General features: G+C 42.7%; 1 protein-coding gene across 1 annotated transcript in view; it reads left to right on the forward strand.

Annotated features, from left to right (window-relative positions):
• Positions 1-17,045, forward strand: part of plch2a (phospholipase C, eta 2a) — a 156,989-nt gene that overhangs the window by 15,298 nt on the left and 124,646 nt on the right. Inside the window, exon 3 of the mRNA XM_087980397.1 lies at positions 14,665-14,908. Coding sequence (XP_087836523.1) covers positions 14,665-14,908 — 244 coding nt within the window. The remainder of the gene's footprint in view (positions 1-14,664; positions 14,909-17,045) is intronic.

Below are 17,045 nucleotides of genomic sequence, written 5' to 3' on the forward strand. Positions count from 1 at the left end.
TAGTCCAATTACAATATTTAAGAAGCATTTGGATGAGTATATGAATAGGAAGGGTTGAGAGAGATATCGGCCAAGTGCTGGCAAATGGGACTAGATTAGGTTGGGATATCTGGTCAGAATGGACGGGTTAGACCGAAAGGTCTGTTTCCATGCTGTACATCTCTATGACTCTATAACTGTATATAGAGGGGTACAGAGTCATCGCAGCTCATACATGGCTCAGTGACGTTTAAATATTCATTCTCAAGATGTGGGTGAGGCAGTATGAGTCAGTCAGCCCTGGGAGCCATGGGATGATAGTGGGCCTTCCTCAGGAACTGTTTTAGACTCTCCGCTCGCTCTGTGCTGTGTGGTGGGGAGTGCTCGGAGGTTGGACTAGCCATGTTGATTGTAAATCCAAGTCAAACAGATCCGTATCTGGGATGGCAACCTGCAGGATATCTTGTTCCCATTGCTGCTTCTACCTTGGTGGTAAAGACTGTGGAATTCAGGCCATGATAGAATCCATCCAGTGTGGAAAGAGGCCATTTGGCCCATTGAGTCCACACCAAACCCCCCCGAAGAGGATCCCACCCAGACCCAGATCCTCTACCCCCATCCCTGTAACCCTGCATTAACCATGGCTGATCCACCCAACCTACACATCCCTGCACACTATAAGCAATTTAGCATGGCCAGTCTACCTAACCTGCACAACTTTGGACTGTGGGAGGAAACTGGAGTACCTGGAGGAAACCCACACAGACACAGGGAGAATATGCAACCACTACACAGACAGTCCAAGGGTGGAATAGAACCCAGGTCCCTGGAAGCAGTGCTAACCGCTGAGCCACTGAAGATCAGTTGTCAAAAGTTTAGTGAGTTGCTACAGGATAAAGGGCTCCTCTGAAGCACAGAAACAGATCCTTCCCATAACCAGCATATTGTGGGGATAAATGACTGACTCATCTGTTTTAGTGGTGTTGATCAAGAAATACCATGGGAGAACTCCCCTAATTTTCTGCAAGTTAGCGCCATTCTGGCAAGATTATAGTGTAGTGGGTATATCTCTGGACTACTCTAAAAGTCATAGAGTCACACAGCATGGAAACAATTCCTTCAGTTCAATTCATCCATGCCAACCCGGTTTCCAAAATTAAATTAGTCCCATTTGCCTGTGTTTGGCCCATATCCTTCTAAACCTTTCCCATTTGTGTACCTGTCCAAATGTCTTTTCAATGTTTTAACCATACATGCATCTACCATGTCCTCTGGCAGCTCATTCCACATATAAACCACCCTCTGTGTGAAAAGGTTGTCCGTCTGTCTCATTTAAAACTTTCTCCTCTCACCTTAAAACTGTGCCATCTGGTTTTGAACTCTCCGACCATAAGGAAAACACCTTTGCTGTTCACCTTTTCTATGCCCCACATGATTTTATAATGACTCTATACAGTCACCCTTCAACCTCCTATACTCCAGTGAAAAACGTGTCAGCCAATGCAGCCTCTCCTTATAACTCAAACCCTCCATTACCAGTAACTTCCTGATAAATCTCTTCTGCACCCTTTCCAAATAAATAAGACTTTTCCAGTAGCAGAGTGACCAGAACTGCACACAGTATTCCAAAGTGTCATCCAGTGGAATTTAAATTGAGTTCTTATATCAGCAAGATATAACTAGGCCATGGCAACCATTCCAGATTTTCATAAAAGCCCATATGGTTCACTAATGCCTACATGTGACTCCTGACCCACAGCGATGTGGTTGACTCTTAACTGCTCTCAATAATGACCCAGGAAGTGACTTGGTTTAAGGAGCAATTAGGAAGGGCCAATAACCTTACCAGTGATGGCCACAACCCATCAAAGAATAAAGAGTAAAAATAACGTTGATCCTGAGAGAATCAAAGGAGCTTCAATTTAACATCACGTCTGACAGAAAGGGCCTTCAACAGTGCAGCACTCCCTCAGTACTGTACCTGAGAGGCAGCCTAAACCGTAGTGCTCAACTCTGGAATGGGACTGGGAGCTACAGCCTTGTGGTGAGAATGCCACGCAATGAGTCATAACTTTCACTGGGGAGTATTGCAAATCAAGAAATTTAATAATAAAAAGAATTGTGAATGGGGGAAAGGGTCACCATAACGATACTGCAGCAGCCAAACGTTCATGAGATTCCTAAAAGGATATGAAAGATGATGACAAAATATTCTTTATTTGTTTCAAAGTGCCCATCAGAAGGGCGACAGTCAGTTTGCTCCCTCCTATTCGGTAAGCAGAGGCAGCGACTACTCTGTGTAATCATTCTGCAGAACCATAATCTAGGGCTTATCCTTCAGCAGATTTAGTGAAAAAAGCCTGGTTATCACAGTTGGGAGATACTCCAAATGTGTCATGAAATAACGTGCTCAGAAAATTGAAAATTACATAAGAAGAAATGGGAACAAAATCTCTCACCCTCTGCATTTCAATCCAGCTCAGCAACAACAAGCTGCATTTATGCAGCATCTTTAATGTAAAATAAAATCACAAGATGCTTTACAGGGGAGTAGATCCGACAAAGTTTGACACTGAGCCCCATATGTAGATATTCTGACAGGTGAGCCTAAGGCTTGGTGAGGCTGTTGGTTTGAAATGCCGCCTGAAAGATGGAGATGGGGAGACGTTTAGGAAGAAACCTGTAGAGCTCAGTGCTCAGGAATCAGTCTGCAGTGGTAAGCAATTGAAATCCTGGTACTCAAGAGGCTAGAATAGGAGTGTGGTGGTCTTAGACAGTTACAGGACTGGAGGAAAATATAAAGATAGGGAGGGTTGATTGTCATAGAGTGATGATAAAATAAGATGACCGTTGTAAAATTGAGACATTGACTGCCTGGGAGCTAATATATGTCAGCGTGCACAGACAAGAAGAGATGGTGTGCAACTTAGGATATTGGGGGCGAGGGTGTAGTATTGGAAAAGCATAGCCGATCAGGCAGCATCCAAGAAGCAGGAGAATCGACGTTTGAACTGAAGCCCTCCATCAGGATTGAGGCTTGTGGGCCAGGGGGCTGAGAGATAAATGGGAGAGGGGTGGAACTGAGGGGGAAGGTAGCGATAGGTAGATGAAGGTGAGGGAGAAAGTGATAGGTCGGAGAGGAGGGTGTAGCAGATAGATGGGAAAGATGATTAACTGGTCAAGATGGTGGTGCTGAGTTGGAGGCTTGGGACTGGGATAATGTGGGGAGAGAGGAAATGAGGAAACTGGTGAAATCCACATTAATCCCGTGTGGTTGCAGTGTTCCAAGGTGGAAGATGAGTTGTTCTTCCTCCAGGCATCGGGTGGTTAGGGTTTGGCGATGGAGGAGGCCCAGGGCCTGCATGTCCTTGGCGGAGTCAGAGGGGGAGTTGAAATGTTCAGCCACGGGACAATGGGATTGTTTGGTGCGGGTGTCCCAGCGATGTTCTCTGAAATGATCCTCAAGTTGGCGTCCTGTGCCACCCGATGTAGAGGAGACCACATCGGGTGCAACGGACACAGTAGATGACATTGGGGGAGGTAGGATATGGACAAGGTGAAGCTAATGTTGGGAGGCAGCATTATTGGAATGTTGGACAGAGTTTAGAGTACAATATAATGACCAGGCTCTGGACTCAGTAGGCTGGTCCTCCTTAGTCCGGTTGAGTAGTGAGATAAGGAAAACATGATTTCAACTCTGACGACAGAAGTCCAATTTGCAATTAGTAACCTTCAACCTTTGTTTTACCCTGTCAAACTTCTTCCTCGTTAAAATGTTTCCACTTGTAGAAGATTGAAAAGCCAGAGGTCACAGACATAATGGGGAATTCAGGAGAAGCTTCCTTATTCAAGAACTTGTCACAAAGATACGTAGGTACATTTAAGGGAAAATTAGGTAAGGGCATGAGAGAACAAATATTTGGCAGGAAGAATAGAAAGGCTACACACTATTCAAATTGAGAGACATTGCAGAGGTGTAGAGGGATCTGGGTGTCCTGCTACATCAATGACAAAAGGTTAGTGTGTAGATGCAGCAAGTTATTAGGAAGACAAATGGACTGTTAACATTTATTGCAAGGGGAATGGAATATAACAATAGGAAGGTGTTACAGCTGTCCAGGACCTTGGATGGAATCACATCAAGAGTACTGTGTACAATTTTGATCTCCTTATTTGAAAAAGGGTTTAACTGCAATAGAAGCCATTCAGAGAATGTTAAATTGACTCTGACAGGAAGAATGTGCTGGTAATCAATCTCCATTACTCCGCAAGCCAGCATGGAAATGTTTCACTTAATCATCAAGATGGTCCATTTGCTTCTTTTTCTTACTGTTATCTCAAACAAAAAAAGACTTTCACCAAGCTTTTTCTATAAAATAAGAAATAACGTGTTTATTCAAAACAAACTTATTCTTTAGATAAGTGGCAAAGCTGATTACCCACTAAGTTACCAAGTAAAATTAAACCATATCCCCTTAATGCTATTACACATACATTCATATACAGGACACAGCTCTGTAGAGGTATTATGGGTGGGAAAAACTGACAACACCCTTGTGGATCAAGAATCGAAACAAAAAGATGAGCATGAGTTGGCCCCTCTTAGCTCCTCCAATTGACTGTTGATGAAATCTAGTTGCTGTCAGCTGCAGAGTGATGGAAGATCCACAGTTTGGGCAGAAGATCAGTTAGACACAGAACTTTCAGTTGAGTTAACACTTTGGCTTTCAAAGCTCATAAAGAAATCAGAGATACATGTTGTTGGAACTTCTTCTGATTCACAGAAAATATTTCATTGAGCTATCTCTTCAGTTGATTTTATTTTATGGGTTATTGTTTACTCACTGAGAGAGAGGGATATGCTTCCTTCCTGCCACTTTCTTCCTGTCAATAGCCCCCAAGTCTGTGGCAAACCAGAAACTAGAAGTCCAGAAGCTGTTGCTAGGCGATGGCAGCATAGATCCTAGAATTTCTCTTCAGGTTTGTTTTGAAAGCTTTGGGTTATCTCCTTTTCCAAGATTATTTGCTTTTCCAGTAAACAGCAAATAACCCACACTTCTTCTTGGCTTTTCTTCAAATAAATCACATGATTTAATTCAGTAATGTTCAAACAGCTTCTGGGATGAGTCTGTGAACCAATGAGGGAAGATGGGACTGGCTGGGCCTGAACCCACTGGAGTTTAGAAGAGGTGGTCTTATTGAAACGTGCAAGATCCTGAGGGGACTTAATATGGCAGACGCTGAAAGGATGTTTCCCCCTTGTGGGTGAGAGGAGAATCAGGGCATATTGTTTAAAATTAAATGTCCCTTTTAATGAGGGAAATGAGGGAAACATGCTTTTCTGAGGGTTGTCAGTTTGTCCAATTCTCTTCCCTATAAATGAATGGAGACTTGGTCATTGCATTTTTCAGAGCAGAGTTGGATAAATATGGTACATAAGTGAGAGAAAGGCTGTGGGAGCTGTTGGGGATGGCGGGCTTGGCAGGGACAGACAAGCAACTTCTGTTGAGACCACAACCAAATCCAACATGATTTGTGTGGCATGGTGGCTCAGTGGTTAGCACTGCTGCCTTATAGCACCAAGAACCTGAGTTCGATTCCAGCTTCAGGCGACTGTCTGTGTGGAGTTTGTACATTCTCCCTGTGTCCGTGTGGGTTTCCTCTGGGTGCTCTGGTTTCTTCCCACAGTCCAAAGATGTGCAGGTCAGGTGGATTGGCTGTGCTACATTGGCCCATAGTGTCCAGGGATGCGCATGGCTATGGTAAATACAGGGTTACACGGATAGGATAGAGGGTGTGTCTGGGCGTGCTGCTTGTACTAGGGTCAGTGTGAACTTGATGGGCTGAATGGCCTGTTTCCACACTGTAGGCATTCCATAATAGTCTTATCAAATGACGCAGTAGGGCCAAATGGCCTAATCTTGTTCTGAAATCCTATGTTGCAATAGAGAGAGGAAAAGAAGAGGTTAATGACGTAGCTAAAACCATAAGATGCAGTACCAGAAGTAGACTATTTGGCCCATCGATTCTGTTTCATCATTCAATGAGATCATGGCTTCTCTGATAATCCTCAACTCCGTTTTCCTGCCTTTTCTCCATGGTCCTTGGTTTTCTTAATAGAAATCTGTCCATTTCAGCTTTGACCTAGCCTTGATAATCATCTGTGATAAAGAATTTCATAGATTTACTACCCTCTCAAAGAGAGAAAAAAACTCCTTATCTCTGTCTTAATGGGCAACCCCTTACATTGAGATGATGCCCTCTGATGGTAGATTCTCTCACAAGGGGAAACCATCTGTCCGCATCTACCTCTCAACCCCCTCAAAAAATCTGATAGGTTTCAACTAGGTGGGACAAGGCTTGTATACAGTGTAAACTCTCGGACAGACCAGCATATGGACTAATCTGTTACTGGGCTGTTATTGTGGACTTGATGTGACCCCATCAAAGCAGTTTGTAATTTGGGAGCTAATTTATTTTACTAGCGGGGTTGTTGTGTAAGTGAAACGAGAGGGTGCGGCGCATGGAAGAATAAAGCCTGAGGGGAGAGATGAGGGTGTGCTGATCTGGAATGCATTGACTGAAAGGATGATGGAAGCAGATTCTAAATTAATTATTGAAAGGGATTTTGATCAATATTTGAAAATGCAGGGCAATAACGGGACAGGGAGGGCGATTGAAACTAATCAGAAAGCTCTTTCAGAAAGCTATGATAAGCCTGTGGCCTATTGGTGTGGTGTTATTCTATAATTTTCTAAAAATATTCTTCTGCAAATGAAGAACGACACTTCATTAACGAGAACCAAAAGCAGAAAGACCTGATTATCTCAGAAGCACTTGATGCTGAGACTGAGGCTAACAAATAAGAATAAAATTCTCTTTGGCAATAGTTTTGTTTAATGCAATGAATGCAAGAAACAAAAATTATTCTTAAACAGAGGCTTATTTTATGAAAGAGGCAGCTCAACACAAGGCCATTTCTTTCAAAGGTTTTCCCCAGTGCAGAGATGCAGGTCTGCATCTTCTGTGGACATCTCCCTTTGTCCTTCTGTGGATTTGCTGCAGGTAATTCTTAAGGTGCTCTCCACCACCAACTTACCCTCGTGTTTCGGTTCTCTGATTAGGAGACATGCAAGAGTCAGCAGGTTCTGAGGATGTGGAAGAAGTTAATTGAAGTGAAGGTACCGAAGTGATATCCCTTGGTGGGGCATTATAATTAACTATCCTGCTTAGCCATGAACAGTTTAAAGTAACAACTTAATTTCTGATCAGCATTTTGTTATGTAGCCAAGATCACTGATATTCCCCTTGCTCAAATATTGATCCTGATACTAAAGAGAATAGCTCAAGATTAAACACCTACTGAGCAAACTAATTATGTCTTCTCATTTAGGAACATTTATCTTTCTCCTCTGACTTATCTGTTAATTCGGTCTCCTCAGAACTCCCAGATCATAACAGCTTAATAAATAAGAGCAGTTATGGGCCTTACTGTCTCTCAAGCCTGCTGCATTGTTCAGTAAGGTCCCACCCTCTCTCCATATTCCTATCATTTTAGTCATCGTTGGGATATGACTGTTGCCAGATAGGTCAACACTTGTTGTCTATTCCTAATTGCCCTTGAGAAGATAGTGTTGAGTAGACCTCTTGGGTCATAGTTGTCCAGGTGCACCCACAGTGTGGTTAGGAAGGGGGTTCCTGGATTTTAATCCATTGATAGTGAAGAAATGACAATATACTTCCAAGTCAGGATGGAGAGTGAGAGCCCGTGGCTGATGGCCTATCCAGCCATTTCATACCTTTGTCCTTTTAGGTGGTAGAAGATCATGCAGTGTGGAAGGTCCTGTTGTACATGTTAAAGGCACACACCATGGACACTGAACACTAGTGGTGGGGGGAGTGTGTGTTGAAGGTGGTGGATAGGCTGCCAATCAAGCTGGCTGCTTTGTCTTGGATGGTGTCAATCTTATGGAATGTCATTGGAGCTGTACTCATCCAGATAAGGTAGAGAGTACTTTGTCACATCCCTGATTTCTGCTCTACAAATAGTGGACCTTTGCCTTGGAGAGGTGAGTTTATTGCCCCTTCCCGGTTGCCCTGGGATAAGCCCACATTGTGAACCACTGCAGTGCCTGTAGCATTACTTCCAGCACCTTGATATAACAGGTGACCTCTAGTCCCTTCAGAGGACACTTAAAACAAACCATATTATTGAGAGGGTGGAGTCACAGATCATTAAGTCAGGATCAGGGCATTAGATTTCCTGCCCTGACGCTCAGCAGTGAAGCAGTTGGATTTGTACAGGTACTTATATTTGAGAGATGCCTTCATAGCAAGATTTAGAAGATTTGTAGCTCAGGTAGAGATTTTGGATGTAGGTTTGCTCACTGAGCTAGAAGGTTCATTTCCAGATATTTCGTTACCCCACTAGGTAACATCTTCAGTGGGCGTCAGGCGAAGAAATGTTGAAAATTCCTGCTTTCTATTTATATGCTTGGGTTTCTTTGGGTTGGTGATGTCATTTCCTGTGGTGATGTTCCTAGAAGCATGGCATTCCAACTGGAACTCTATCAACAAACACATTGGGTTAGACTCCATCTACCAACCCCTGAGAAAAGGAACAGGAAGTGACTTCACCACAGGAAATAACATCACCACAGGAAATGGCATCACCAACCCAAAGAAACCCAAACATATAAATAGAAAGCAGGAATTTTCAGCATTGCTTCGCCTGAGGCCCACTGAAGATGTTACCTAGTAGGGTAACAAAACATCTGGAAATGAACCTTCCAGCTCAGCGAGCAAATCTACATCCAAAAGATGCCTTCATGTAGCCCATGTTGTTTCAATTTGTCTTTGAAGTCCTGACAAGTTTCAGAATAGGTCAAATTCCTCCATTTTATCATGAAACCAGAGACGAGGATCCTCAGTTATGTGGCGAGGTTAGAGAAACTACGGTTGTCCTCCTTAGATCAGAGAAAGTTAAGGGCAGATTTGGTCCAGGTGATAAAAATTGTGAAAGGGGTTTGTCAGAGTTTGGAAAGAGAAAATCATTTTGGTTGTTAGGAAAAGTCAGTAACCGAAGGACACAGATTTCAAGTCATTGGCAAAAGACCCAGAGAGAAGAGGAGGAGAAATTTTCTTTCAAAATGAACTGTTACAATCTGGGCAGTCAATAAAGATGAACTGGAGCCACTGGATATCTGATAAGGTGAAGAGATTGGAAGGTGGTCAGAGACAGAGGGAATATGCAAGATCTGTGGAGGGCTTCTAATCAGGCGAAAGGTGAAAACCTTTGACAATAGCAATAGTATGAAGTAGCGAGGAGCTACCTGGTGGAGATAGAGTAACTTTAACAAACCTGATAAACTGACACAAGATGGAAATGTGTGAAAGGATATCAGAGGCTCCTTCATTGTGGGAACTGACAGCTTCCTCAGGCCTTTTACAATGGATTTAATATTTCAAAAGGCAATTTCTAAACAGCAGTGCAAGAGTATGACGATTGGTGTATACTCTGCAAATGAAAGGTGGACTGGCTGGGGTGGGAACCTTAAACCAAATGAGAAAATGCTGGAAAATCTCCACAGCTCTGGCAGCATCTGTAAGGAGAGAAAAGAGCTGATGTTTCGAGTCTAACTGACCCTTTGTCAAACCTGGGGCTTTGACAAAGGGTCAGTTAGACTCGAAGCATCAGCTCTTTTCTCTCCTTACAGATGCTGCCAGAGCTGCTGAGATTTTCCAGCATTTTCTCTTTTGGTTTCAGATTCCAGCATCCGCAGTAATTTGCTTTTATGGGGTGGGAACCTTGTTCTGTTGGTAATTGTTATATCATGGGCTCATCCTCCTCAGTAAGTCTCTCAAAGGATAACATTACACTACATTCCCGTAATATATAGCAACCAGTCAGGCATTCAGATGAGACAATCAAACCTGTTGATTGAGGGGGTTAATTTGGATCTGCACCATTCCCAAGTTCAAAATGAAACTTCAGTTGGCTGTTTAGAAGTGTTGAAAAGAAATGGTCAGTCTTGACAGCCTCAGTGCTAGCTCAAGAACCACCTGTGGGCTCTTCATACCTGCGGAAGGATTTCTCACTTTGAGTTACATTGACAATTCTGATTGGGTAAAAGCAGCCGAGATGGTGGTACCACAAATGGCAATGAGGTTTGGTTGATCTAATTTTAAAAATGCAGATGCTGGAAATCTGAAATAAAAACCAAAAGCGTCAGGGAAACTAAGCAGGTTTGGAGATATCTGTGAAGAGAAACAGAGTTACATTTCAGGGCAAGGAGCTTTCTTCAGAACTCTAATGAGCATCAACTGAGTTTTGTCAGTCTTGGTTAAGCACTGGATGTTGGCCATGGCTTGAGAATAATTCTGTTTGTGATGAATTCATGGGATCTTTCAGCCACAAGAATTATGTAGAGCAATGTAGACTTTACTAATGTTGGTTTCAAATGGCTATTTAATGTGTAAGTGATGGCATTAATCTGTGGCATGAAAATATTGAAGCTTGCTCTTAGGCTGAGAAATATGTTTAACCTTTAGATAAGCAACATGATGACTAAATAGCATGCGTTTTAAAGCTATTCTTGAGCCGAATTGCACAATATGTTTAAATGTACCCTCTATATTGTTTCTAGCTAGCTAAACAAATTCCATGCAATAATTTTGCAGATGACACCGAAATTGGAGGTGTAGTGGACAGCGTAGAAGGTTACCTAGATTACAATAGGATCTTGACCAGATGGGCCAGTGGGTTGAGAAGTGACAGATGGAGTTTAATTCAGATAAATATGGGGTGCTGCATTTTGGGAAAGCAAATCTTAGCAGGACTTGTACACTTAATGGGGAGTTTTGCTGAACAAAGAGACCTGGGAGTGCAGATTCATAGATCCTTGACAGTGGAGTCACAGGTAGATAGGATAGTGAAGACAGTGTTTGGTATGCTTCCTTTATTGGTCAGAGTATTGAGTACAGGAGTTGGGAGGTCATGTTGCAGCTTTACAGGACATTGGTTAGGCCACTGTTGGAATATTGCGTGCAATTCTGGTCTCCTTCCTATCAGAAAGATGTATGAAACTTGAAAGGGTTCAGAAAATATTTACAAGGATGTTGTCAGGGTTGGAGGATTTGAGCTATAGGGATAGGTTGAATAGGCTGGGGTTGTTTTCCCTGGAGCGTCAGAGGCCGAGCGGTGACCTTAGAGAAGTTTACAAAATTATGGGGGGCATGGATAGGGTAAATAGGCAAAGTCTTTTCCCTGGGATCAGGGAGTCCAGAACTAGAGGGCATAGGTTTAGGGTGAGAGGGGAAAGATATAAAAGAGACCAAAGGGGCAACCTTTTTCACTCAGAGGGTGGCGCGTTTACGGAATGAGCTGCCAGAGGAAGTGGTGGAGGCTAGTACAATTGCAACATTTTAAAAGGCATTTGAATGGGTATATGAATAGGAAGGGTTTGGAGGGATATGGGCCAAGTGCTGGTAAATGGGAACTAGATTAGTTTGGGATATCTGGTCGGCATGGACAAGTTGGACCGAAGGGTCTGTTTCCGTGCTGTACATCTCTATGACTCTAAAAAAGATGAGACTTAAATTGGATCTCCCTTTCTAAGGATGGTCTTTGTGGGAGGACAGTCTTCCCTGTCAGCTTAGAATAGTGTTATAACACAGGGAAAACAGGCTAAGCTAAGTCAGTCTCACTGTCACTGGATTTGCAATGCAGTGAAATTAAAACATTCAAAGACCCTCAAAATTGCCCATCTGTTCTCAACCAAACTTCACAAATAATAGATCTTGTATTTAGAACTTAAACAAAAATGAACAATTTATTATTAAAACATAACTTTAGCAGAACAAACATAAAGCAGGCACTGTGGTAGTGTGCTTCTCCTGAGGATTGTGGGAAATCAGAGACAGTTCACATGCCTCTTAAAGGTATACTGCATGCTCAGCTGTGAGACAGTGCTGTTGCGTGAGGCTGGAATTTGTGGGTTTAGGACAAATTCCAGTGTGGCAATGAGAGAGGGCTGAATGGTCAGAGGGCCTTTTTGTTCATTGAATGCGATTTAAACTAAAGTCCCTTGTGCCCTTTCAGGTGGAAGTTAAAAGTTCATGTGCGATTTTGAAAAAGAATAGGGCAGTTCTCCCTGTGGCCCTGGATGCATTTGTCACTCAATTATAAACCGGGTTATCTCGCTATCATCATTTGCTATTTGTGTGAGCTTGCTGTGTACGTTTTGTTGGCATGATTGAGACATTCCAATAGTCACTACGATGCCAACGTACTTCTTTGTCTGTGAAGCATGGCCTCAGGATATGAAAGACGGTGCCTTAGAAATGCAAGTTTTTTTCATTGTTTGGACCAAAGACAGAACCTATTAATTTTTGAAGATGTGGTTAAATGTTTTAGACACCGCATAATGTCGACATTCCTTTCTTTAACATTTGTCAAGTTAAAGAGTGCTGCATTTCTGTTTTGGAAGCTTCTTTTGGCGATTTGTCAGCTCTACCGATCAAATGATGAATATAACTGTTTATGTGAACCTTTCCCTTTAGAGCCTTTCTTTCCTCATCAACCATCCCCATCTGTCTCCTTCTTAATGTTTATTATCTTTCTTCTCTTCAGCCATTCTTCTTCTTCACTTTTTCTCTCATTTCCTGCACTTAGAGTCATAGAGCACGGAAACAGACCTTTCGGTCCAACCCGTCCATGCCGACAAGATATCCTAACCTAATCTCGTCCCATTTGCCAGCACTTGGCTCATATCCCTCTAAACCCTTCCTATTCGTATACCCATCCAGATGCCTTTTAAATACTGCAATTGTACCAGCCTCCAGCATTTCCTCTGATTCTTTCACTTTTATTCCATTCTCCCCTACCCGTCATTCTCTATAATTAATCTCCACTATCCTCCACCCTACCTGTCTTACGGCTGGGAGACACTGTCTTCCCCCCACACCCTTTTGGTTCCCCCCCTGCTTCTGTCACTGCCTCTCCTCTCCCTTCAACTTTGCTGCCTCCTTTTTCTTTGCCATCTCTCTCCCTTTTCTGATTGTTACTTTGAAAGCTCTTCCTCTTTCCCCTCCATCTCCTCTCTCTCTTAATTTCATTCACCCATTTTCATACTTCTTCCTCCTCCTGCAGTACAACAGAGTTGACTTGTGCTTGACATTACACCAATGGGTCTGCACCAGCAGTCTCAAATCAATTAAATGCTAATGAGCTGTGTTGACAGCTCTCCAAGGTGGCTCTGTTAATTGGCTCCCGGCGCTGAATGTGGTGTCATTCTCTTTAAAGACGAGAATGTATTTGTAATGAAATCAACATAGGACAATACTGTACTTCACACTTCTTGAATAATGGCATAATTACAAATATATTAGTGTGTAATTATACCACGAGTCACCAAAATGCAGCGTGGTTGGGTGTAATAAAACTGTAATCAGTAACAATTGCTTACAGCATGTTGAAGAGTTTGACAAAAAAAAATCTATGCTACAGCAAAGGAATGACCAATTATTAAATACCGAAATTATGTGTCTGTTTCCTTGGAATTTCCTTGGTTATTAAGGGACCTGAGTGAAGGTATGGGCAGCCATGGGTGGGGTGGGCTATTGTGGAAGAAGAGACATGGAAGAGCAGCAGAAAGCTTTGCTTTTCGAGAATGGGACAGAAATCTCTGAGGACACATTTGCTCTTACTCGTGATTGTGGTGAGATCCAAATTCAAGAACCCTCAACAGAAAATGTAGGCGTTTATTGAAATGGAAACATGTGCAATATTCTGGAATGAGCATCTCTGGAGAGTCAAACTACAGCGGTCAGCTCTTTTTGTGAGTCAGCAGAATGGGCCTCCTTTATAACAATAGGAATGTTATAGTTGTTGGTAGAGGAGAAAAAGACCTCCTCTGGTATGCTTCCCATTGTTTGCACCTTAGGACTGCTGTTCACTTGCCCCCTGCCACGGAGCCAGTGCAGTCTTGGCTGAGGCGAGGGAATTGAGGTAGGGATGGGGATTGGTGTGCAATAGGTTATATGGGCAATGCAGAGATTAGAAGGGAATGGGTCAGGCTGCTTATGGAGGTACTAGTGAAGGCGGTGACATTTTTTCAAACAAATTGATTATCTGCTGCTTTTCAACCAGTGGCAGAAGTGCAATGTGCTATTGTGACAGGCTTCAGGAATCTGACTGCACTCCCACCTCCTAGAAATCTTGAGCCAGAGGTAGGTGCAAAGAAAGACTTGTATTTATACATGGTTTCTCACAACCTTAGGGAGTCCCAACGCTCTGTATAGCCAATGCAGTTCTTTTTGAAGTGCTGTTGTAGTCAGAAACACAGCAGCCAATTTGCAGACAGCAAGCTCCTGTATGCAGCTCTCCAGCTTACCAGTTTTTAATTTAAAAGCAAAATACTGGGGTGGCCTGAAATCTGAAACAAACACAGAATGCTGGAGAAACTCAGCAGCATCTGGGGAGAGAGAAATAGGGTTAACATTTCAAGTCCAGAAAAGCCACTCAACAGCTCAAAAGTATATTATTGACTATGAAATTGTTCTCGGTGCCCAGGGGTAATGAGTGCCACAGTATAATTGCATGTTCTTTCTAATAAGAAAATGGTGATGATATTATGGGTTTTGACTTCCTTTCATAAGATGCTGTGGCCTTTGTTCTGTACACAGTTTCAATCGATGCCATTCGAGAAGTGTGCGAGGGGAAGCAATCAGAGATCTTCCAGCGTTACCCAGAAGGGAGCTTCGACCCAAACTGCTGCTTCAGTATTTACTATGGGGACCACATGGAATCTCTTGATCTGGTTTCATCAAATGGTGAGGAGGCCCGAACGTGGATCACAGGCCTCAAGTACTTAATGGCAGGGATCAGTGATGAAGACAGCCTTTCGAAACGGCAGAGGACACGTGACCAATATCCTTTCCAGCAACGGCATTTGGTCTTCAACCCGGTTACACTTGATGCTTTTTGTTTTGGGAATACATGACAAAAAATAGTTTCAGAAAATGCCCTTTAATTTTGGTGAGACAGTGGGAGAGGCTGAAGTTTGCCATCTCTGATTGGATGAACCTTCCATCTCATGATGTCTTGCCTGCTTCCACACATCTCCAATTGGTCACTTGATCCGTCAATCCTTGTGGAATGACATCTTCCCACAATCCATTGTTTTCCTGACTGAAAATGATCCTTGACTCTCAGTCAAAGTGTCCTTTCCAATATTTCTGAAGTTGATAACCAAAGCTGTTGAAATAAATATACAATTTTTTTTATGATCCTATTTTTTTCTATCCTGGTTTCTCTCAGGAAACGTAAAGTTGCCATAGTCCAAACAGGCCCTAGGGCTGCTCTCTCATTGGAGAGAGCTGACTGGTGATGGTTTAGCTTGAGGGTCACCACACCTCAGGCGAGGGGAGAGGTTGAGAAGGAGAGTCCTTCATGGTAACCTCAGCCAATACGAGAATTGATCCCACACTGTTGGAATGACTCAGCGTCGCAAACTCTCAGCAGCAACCTGGGGATTACAGAGTCACAGCAGCATAGAAGGAACCCACTGAAGTCTATTCCAGCTCTCTGTTGAGCAATCCAATCCGACCCATCTCCCTTAATCCATCTCCAGAGCCCAGGGCTCCTAGTTTCCTGAAGTGGTCATTTAGTTTCCTTTTGAACTACTAATCGTCACCATTTCCACTCCGACACGGACAGTGAGGCCCAGGTTTGTACCACTTGCTGTTTTAAAAGGTTCTTCCTCACCACCTCTCACCCAAAACATTAAATCGGTGACCCCTGGTGTTTGTAATGTCAGCCGTGATGAGAATAGTTTATCCTTTTAATACTTTGATTCCAGGAATCACCATGACAATCGTGGCATGTTAGCAACCCTAATGTTTCTAAATGCAATCTCAAACTTCCAAGTTGGCTGGGTCAGAACCAGGGGAGAATGTTATTTTGGTGACGCTGTCTGAAACCAGAGGTGAGAGCCATTAGACTAGCTCTGAGGGGCAGAAAAGATGAGAAAGGATGTCTACCTACCTGAGTAATTACACTGCTGAAGTCCGAGTCCCCAAACTCTGTGGGCTGTGTCGGGTGTGGTGCAGTTAAATCCACATTGCCATTAATTTACATTTAATACACATTGCAAAGTGGTTTGGTGTTTTCACACAACATCTGCTCAGCTGTCAGGGAGAAATGCTGAGAACATGCATTTCTAAATCTTCAGCCAAAAAGTGTCACACAGAGCTAGGGAGTACAGTGTACAATATCAGTACAACTTGCGAATTAACCCTGGATTTGGGATTTGAGAGCAACTTGTAGACTCTGGTCTCTCAGGAACTGGAGTTTGTTGGGTGGAATTCCTTATCACACTTTAGAAGGCCATCACTCCAGGTTTTAATGGATGAGTAAAAGGAGACTCTTAGTTGAGGGACAACACTGATAGTCATTCTATAATCACTGATAGACCGTGTATAATCACTGATAGATCTTGTATAATCACTGATAGATCTTGTATAATCACTGATAGTCATCGTATAATCACTGATAGATCTTGTATAATCACTGATAGTCATCGTATAATCACTGATAGATCTTGTATAATCACTGATAGCCATCATATAATCACTGATAGATCTTGTATAATCACTGATAGACCGTGTATAATCACTGATAGTCATCGTATAATCACTGATAGATCTTGTATAATCACTGATAGCCATCGTATAATCACTGATAGACCCTGTATAATCACTGATAGACACTGTATAATCACTGATAGACACTGTATAATCACTGATAGCCATCATATCATCACTGATAGACCTCGTATAATCACTGATAGACCTTGTATAATCACTGATAGACCTTGTATAATCACTGATAGTCATCGTATAATCACTGATAGATCTTGTATAATCACTGATAGACCTTGTATAATCACTGATAGTCATCGTATAATCACTGATAGTCATCGTATAATCACTGATAGATCTTGTATAATCACTGATAGCCATCATATAATCACTGATAGACGTTTTATAATCACTGATGGACCATG

Source organism: Chiloscyllium plagiosum, unplaced genomic scaffold (genome assembly GCF_037043375.1).
Source record: "Chiloscyllium plagiosum isolate Xiang-an unplaced genomic scaffold, Cpla_swu_hap1 HiC_scaffold_37, whole genome shotgun sequence".
NCBI classification, from domain to species: domain Eukaryota; kingdom Metazoa; phylum Chordata; class Chondrichthyes; order Orectolobiformes; family Hemiscylliidae; genus Chiloscyllium; species Chiloscyllium plagiosum.